This window comes from Xiphias gladius, chromosome 15 (assembly GCF_016859285.1).
Source record: "Xiphias gladius isolate SHS-SW01 ecotype Sanya breed wild chromosome 15, ASM1685928v1, whole genome shotgun sequence".
Taxonomy (NCBI): domain Eukaryota; kingdom Metazoa; phylum Chordata; class Actinopteri; order Istiophoriformes; family Xiphiidae; genus Xiphias; species Xiphias gladius.
Window position 1 is genome coordinate 1,904,379 of NC_053414.1, and position 7,796 is coordinate 1,912,174.

General features: G+C 42.5%; 1 protein-coding gene across 1 annotated transcript in view; it reads right to left on the reverse strand.

Moving 5' to 3' along the window:
• The window catches only part of LOC120800238 (son of sevenless homolog 1-like), a 49,668-nt gene extending 42,520 nt beyond the window's left edge, over positions 1 to 7,148 (reverse strand). The window contains exons 1-2 of the mRNA XM_040146175.1: positions 6,272 to 7,148; positions 2,694 to 2,819 (exon numbers count right to left, since the gene is read on the reverse strand). Coding sequence (XP_040002109.1) covers positions 2,694 to 2,819; positions 6,272 to 6,358 — 213 coding nt within the window. The 5' untranslated portion in view covers positions 6,359 to 7,148. The remainder of the gene's footprint in view (positions 1 to 2,693; positions 2,820 to 6,271) is intronic.
• Between the last annotated feature and the right edge of the window lie 648 nt (positions 7,149 to 7,796).

A 7,796-nucleotide genomic window follows, 5' to 3' on the forward strand; every position in this document is an offset into this window, starting at 1 on the left:
ATATTTTTTTCTTTAATCACCTGTGCACGATAAGTAGAACCAATATCCCATCTGGACCCTCTCTCTGTCTCCAGGTGCTCACTGCAGCATCAGTTGCTGTGTGCCCTGAGATAACTTCCTTTATGATTTGCCACTACATAACTGAAATTGAATTGAATTGAACTGTCTGTACTCTGACATCTCACAGGTACACCTCAGGAACTGGCTGTGTTGAGTTCTGGTGACAGCTCAGTCATGATTGTTCTGATGACATTTTTTATATGTTTTTCAGCAGAGTTACAATTTGTTTGCAGCTCATTTAGATGGAAACATTCATTTTAACTTTTAACTTGAGCGATTTTAACTTGAATGGCTGTGATCTCTCTTATATGTCAGTACATTAAGGTTGCTGCATGGAAAGGCAACACCACCGTAAGTGTTGGGAGGAACATTAGTTTAGATGAATCGACTAGTCCGTAAAATAGTCGACAGATTAATCGATATAAAAAAATAGTCTTTAGTGGAAGCCCTACAGTACATCTGAATTACTAAAGGAAAGCTTCACAGTTTTTAAAGTCTGTCTTAAAACAACAGTCAGGTGTTCACATGAAGATATAAAGAGGTTTGTCTTGCTATGATGGAAGACAAATTCCATAGTAGAAATATATTCTAAAGTTTATCTGAAGTTAATGTGTAGCTTCATCAGTCTGAGTTACTTACAGACTGTTAAGAACTTAATTTCCTTTTTGTGTTTCCACAGTGTTTCAGTGCAGAGCTGTGGTGGAGGGACAGTAATACAAAGAGAGAATTTCTTCCACTTGTCTGTGTCTGTATGGATCCATGACAGTGAATCTACAGGTGTGTTTACCTGATTGTCTGGACTCATGGGTTTGGGCTGAGGACTGTCTGCTATTGGTTGTCTTTTAAAATGTGAGGTTTCACAGCAGCATCCTGTTCCATGACTTTGATAACAGATAGTTGTGTGATCTTGTTGGTCCTAGTTAATAACCTGTAAGTATCTGTGTACCTTTGTAAACAGAATAATGCACATTTAATGAAAAGCACTGACACTATAGGGGGGAGCTGCCTCCTTCTTTGGTTTTGATTTATTTCAGAGGGTCAGGTTCAGTCTGTGTGTCTCTGTTAGTTTGTTTCACCTCTGAATTGTTACAGCTGTGAGCGAGCCAGAACGAGACACAACCAGATCCTGTGGACATCAGAGGTTAATGTCAGACAGGTAGGGACCACTTGCTGGTCTCTGATTGGTTGGTTGGTGGAGGTGTTTGTCTCAGTGTGATCAACTGACTCAACAAATCACCAAACAGGGACACAGCACACACACACACACATGATCTGAGGCTGAGGAGCAGTGAGGGGTCAGAGGTCAGAGAAGGGGAGGGGGTGGGTCAGAGTTCAGGGATGGGGGAGTCAGTGTGATAAAACACCAGAAGTCAGTGGTGTTTTACCAGAGAGCACCTCATTATCTCACTGCAGCCTCCATCAGCTGGAAACAAGAAACAAACCAGACCAATCACACTTCAGCCTCACAGTGATGTCAGGTACAGGTGTCATCACAGTTTAGATTACAGACATTTAAACTTGAGGTGAGTCTCTTTTAAACATACAGAAGGACGATTCCACTGTGTGTTAACCTGCTGCATTAAAAATAACTTTATTGAACAAAAAGTGTTCCAAACTAAATAAATCTGATTCAAACAGTCAAATAACATGTTTTCAAGAAATGTTTAAAACTGTAAACTATATATATATTTCAGTGATTTGCAGATAAAATCACTTTACATGGAAACAGACTATCAAATATTTCCGTATTACATGTTTCTGCTGTATTTGTATGTAAAAACCTATTTTTACAAGCCTGAACTGTTCTGTAATAATTTGATTGATTATCACCAAATATTTGTACAGTTTTACAGGCGTCTGCATATTTTTTCTCTTATTTTGAGTTGAACAAAGCAGCTTCCTGCTTTGTTAAACTGATAAAACAAGAAGTCAGACTAAAAAGGACACTGTGTATGTGGGAAAGGACAGTTTAAAAGCTGCTGAACAAAGACATTTGTTGTTTTAAATCTGAGTAAACCATTAAAGAAACACTCAGCGTCAGTTTGTTATTCTGCTGTGAGGAACATCAGTGTGTGTAGAGCTGAAAACAACAGCTGAGAATAAAATCGAAATGATTTGTCATTATGACAGTGTCAAAACACTTAACCAGGATTTGACTCTGAGTAGCTACACATACAGACTTATGTCTCTGTATCTGTGGATTAAGTAGTTAAACTCAAACAGAGCCTTGATTTATGGTGTTCTGTCTTTTATATTACAACTATTCCTACAATGTTATGTTAAATATATTATATATCTATAATGAGGCTGTTTGTACAATGATAAAGTTTCAATAAATATTTATAAAGTGTTGATACTGTCACAAAGATCAATATTAAACCCTTGTTAGGATGTTAGGCTTTACTTCAGCAGATTTGAGTCTTTTATCTGACAACCCCCAAAATCAATTTAACAGCTGCTGCTCTGACGTCCAGGGAAAAGCTCGTATTTACCACATTTCAAAAAACTGTTTCACTTTTCACTTTATAAACTGAATATTTCAACTGAGTCTGAACGTCAAATTCAATCACAAAAAGCTCCTGAGGACGTGTGTGTAGCTGTCTAAATATGTGTATATAATTTATGTATATCACCTCGACATCCTGTACAGTGCGTGGTTGTGCCTGACACAGCATACTGAGCAGGAGCAGGATCAGCTCTTCGATGTACTGCAGCGCCTCCTGCTGGGACACCAGGTTAGGATGCACCTGATTCAGTACCTGCAAAATACACACACACACACTTTAGATTACTTTATTTGAATCCAGCAGTTCAATTAATATTGTTTATAGGACTGTGATATTAACAGAGGTCTAATATACGATCAAACACAGATTAAACAACATTTCATCTGCTGTGATCATAAAACATAAACACTCAGTTTGTGTTAGAGGCAAAGTATCAGTATCACTGATATTCACTGTCTAATAGAGGCAAAAATGCCCCCAAAAAATTACTATGAAATCTGGTTTTGTCAACAGTCTGACTGTATGGGAGAGTTTCCAGCATGCACTGCTCTGTGACTGTCCAGCAGGCTGCAGTGAAGTTCACTCTGTGCTGCCACCAGGTGGAGGAGGGCAGCTGTTACCGCAGCTGGGGCTCTGGCTGCTGTTTCTTCCACAAAATTGTGGAGGAAACCCTTAAATACAAATAAGTGTTGGTGATAAACCAAGTGACCAGACGCTGGACTGCTGGTTTACATGAGCCCCACAGACTCAGTCTGTCAGCAGACAGCAGCAATTAGACTGATGCCCTGGTACACACTGCCCTGCCCTACTGATTACTGATAAACACATTTTCTGATTTTACCGCCAAACAGTGACATCATCAACCAAACAGTGACAACACTGAAACTCACTGGCTCAACATCTAAGCTCATATTCACAAAAAATGTAGTGAAATACTTAAATAAATCTGACCTGTTCAGCTCTCAGTCTGCTAAGCGACAAACTGCTTCAAGATAAAAGCCTTCCTGTAGTTTGCCAGTGAAAAACTCTTAATACGAAGCCACAACAGGAAACGCCAACAAACACTTATATAGCGGACAGACATGTTTTTACTCTTCCGTATATCCAACACAGAGATCAGGAATGACACAACTTTGATTGACTAACTGACTGACTGAACAAAAACAATAACAGAAATGATAATGACACAGACAGATTTATAGATAGAAAGATGGATTTTACATGATTTACAGATTCACAGATTTACATGGAAGATCCACTGTGGAACAAAAACCTCTAAGATGTCAACAGAGCCAGGCTGTAAGAACACATGAACTGTCCTTTTAATGCTGCTGGACAGACATCACACTGACTGTTTACTACAACACACACTCCTCCCTGTGTGTGTGGGTGAAATATCTATATGCAGGTCATACAGGTGAGTTGTGTTTGAACACACCAACCTCCATATTTCTGTTTGACCAACAACAAACTTGACTGCACCACCTGAAGCTTCCTCTCTACAGACACAGTGAGGATCATGCTCACACACACAATCACACTTAAACACACCGTAACACACACTCACAACAATCAGCAACAGTTTGAGGTTCAGTGTTTTGCTCAAGGACACTTCAGCATGCAGACAGAAGGAGCTGGGGATCGAACCTCTGAGTGTAAAAACTCCTGCTTGGTATATTTTAGATCGATAAATTGTCCCGGCTGATTTACGGGCCAACATTAGTTGGCTGAATGCAAACTTCAGTGGAGAGTGTTACAGAAATGTTTAGAAAAAGAGTCACTATTCCACCATAGAGTAGTGACCAGTTTATGGTTTCAGTCTAAAAAACAAAAAACGGCCCAGTGCATTTTTTGATAGTAGTTATTTTTTTAAAAAGAAAAAAAAAAACTTAAAGGAACCTTGTTAAGTGTTAATTTATGTCATGGGTTGCATAGAGAAAATTAACATCAGCCAATATTGTTATCACATTATTGAAACTCTCATATCAGAATGGGCATGAATCGGGCTGTAGTCCATTTCAGGGTCACAATCCTTTAAAGCTAGATATGTTTATGTTAACAATAGATCAGATGTCTCTGTGTAATGTTAATGTGTCTATGGTAGTGATGAACTCTCAGATATTTCTCTCCATCTCTACTGCTTTTCAGCCTCGTTTAGCTCCTAGTTTTTTTTGGTACATTTCCTGTCTGTCTCAGTGTTTCTAAAAAGCCCTGTATACTACCTGACACACAGCAGACACAGCTGCTGAACACAGCGGATCATCTACTTTGTATATAATATATACATGTGTTCAGGAGGACAATAAACACATAACCAATAAAGTACCAGCTACAACCACACCTGCATCACCTTGAGTCAATTCAACATCTGAACTCCACCTGCTGCTGCTGAGAAGTAAAACCAGGTAGAAGCAGGCAGAAAAGTCTAAACAAAAAGCTAAAGGTGTAAAGAATAAAAATCTGAAGTGGCCAGTTTCTGTCACTCAGAGTGGTCGCTGTACAAAAACCAGAGAGACTAAACCCAAACATTTACAGCTCCATGATCACCGTGTCTTTGATTAAATGTTAGACCAACAGCACCAGCAGTGTTAAATAACATCCAGTTTAAATCCTAACAAACAGCCGTGGGTGGTGATGAAGAGGAGAAAGAGTTAATCTAAAGAATACTGGAACCACTGGTTTATATCAGGAGTTGATGGATAAAGTAGATGTGTAACTGTTTCCTCCTCAGCTCTGTGTGACTCAGCAGTTTATTAGTGCTGACTCGGTACTGTTGTTTCTCTCTGTTCAGTTATAAAGAAACTGCTGAATGACTCTCAGATGCTTTTACTCTGTTAGCAGCATGCTAACTGTAAGCAGCATGCTAACATGCTAACTGTTAGACAGAAAGACAGATAGATGTCTGCTGACCAACAATGTCGAACCAAAAATCCAAAACCCAAAGAGAAACATCTCAGAGGGAAATACTTTTACTTTGCTATGTTCATCTGACAACTTTAGCTATGAGTTATTTTTCAGATGAAGATTTTACATGAACACATGTGATAGTCTTATAAAACGCATGACACTGCTATACTGAATATTAAACCAGTGCTTCTAAAACAATCTGTGTGTAATTGTATGTTTTATATAAAATCAGTGTGTAGTTGTGTCTCTTGTATAAAATCAGTGTGTAGTTGTGTCCTCGTTATGTTTCAGATGTCAGCACAAACTCCATCTTCCACAATGATCCTCCAGTTGAGGTTCAGTTCGAACTGAACGTTTTTACAGGACTGCTGGATCGGAAAGACCTATTCTGAGACAGGTGTTAAGCATAGGTCACCATGATGAGATGAGATGAGATTGTAACATATGTCATGAGCAGGTCAGTGGCTGAACTGTCAGCGTTCAGGGAGACAGACATGTAGGACTGTAACATGTTAGTACACAGGACTACAACAGCTGACAAACGGCAGAGCTGAACCACCAACCAGCAGACATGGAGCAGGTCAGAGCACAGCAGGCGGCCTCGTGTCTGTGTTTGTACCTGCAGTCAGCCAGTAAACCAAAACCCTCATGAGCACATCAGCCTAACGACACACACCTGAAGATTAGGCCCCCGAGCCAGCCTAAGAGTGTGTGTGTCTCTGTGTGTTATCGCGTGTGTGTTATTGTGTGTGTCTGTCTGTCTATTTGTGTCTGCGTGTGTTATTGTGTGTCGGTACCTTCTCCAGTGAAGGCACCAGCAGGCCTCTCCATTTCGGTGCGTTGTCCTCGTTGAAGAAGTCGTACTGCAGCTGGGCCGCCTGCATGGCTGCTGCTGCGGGGTGTGCGGGATCTGAGCGCCGCAGCGGGAGCGACACGCACGGTTCACCGGTTTACATGAACGCTGTGCGGGTCTGTCCGGGTCCAGCAGGGTAAGTGAAGCGGAGAGCGGAGACGGGTCGTTCCTCCGGAGCAGCTGCTGTCACTGCGACCATCGTCGGCCGCTACACGGAGAGCTAGCTGCGGCCAGATGTTCCGCAGCTAACTGTTAGCTCCGCGGCTAGCAGCTAACTGTAGGGTGTAGTTCCGTTTACCGGGAAGACAGCATGGTGGCAGTTAACCGTTCCATACCAACAGTACCGGGACTCGGCGTGACAGTTAGCGGACGCTGCTGAGCTGGCCGGTGATGTTAGCCTGTTAGCATGTAGCCTGGCCGCTAACGTTAGCAGCGGTTAGCAGCGAGACTGATCCATCAGCGGCGGCCCGGTTAACGGGCGGACAGTCGTCAGCTGGTGCTTAACGCGAGTCTCTCTGTGAGCGGACAGATGGTGAGGGTTACCTGGGTTATCGGTGTAAATCAGCGGGCTGCTCAGTGCTCTCTGCTCTGCTCCGCTGCTAACATTTCACCGGACACGGCGATTCTTTGGCGGGGCGGCTCCGTTACTTTAACCCCGCGACTCCAGAACGTGTCGGCTGCTCCGGCTCTATCGTCAGGACTCTCTCAGACAGCAGCTCCGGTCCTGGCCTACTGACAGGCGTACAGTCACCGAGATAACAGCCGATCACGGTGAGCGACTGTCGGTTGTTGTGACTCCGGTGTGCGGTACCGCAGACTGTGGAACGCCTGGGCATGCGCAGTGGGCAGGTCCTGACGTACATGGGCGGGGCTCCTGAGCGAGAGTGGTTTCATGAGACGGCGCGTGGCAGAATGACGTCTCCTGCCCCCCGACGGCCATCGGCGGTACTGCATCTAAAACGCTTAGTAATATACACTGCAGCCTTTGTTTATTAATTAATATATCTATTAAATTCAATATATCAGAGCTCAACAGAGACTCAACGATGAAGTCCTCCAAGTATTTCAATTGACATTCTCGCTGTTTTCACTGTTCACCCACATTCATCATTCATCACATTGGGAAATATAATAACTGGACATACATAGATGATCAGTTTGCTTCATTCAGTCAACTCTGGCAGAAGTTTTAGCCTGAACTGGTGAACTGGGCTCCTGCCTGTCTGAGACTGTATGGACTGACAGCCACGGTACACTCCTGTTCTGTCAGTACACACCAGTTGATTCAGATTACACCATCCAAATCCAGATCACAGAAGTTAATTTCAAGTATTTGGATCCCATTCCCTCCCCACCTGGACAACCTCACTTTGTTTTTGGCTGTTCCGGTGGTTTGTGACTTGTTCAGTTGGACTGGTTGTGTTATCAGCAGCTATTCTTCCTGGGGTCCACACCGTTTACATGGTGAC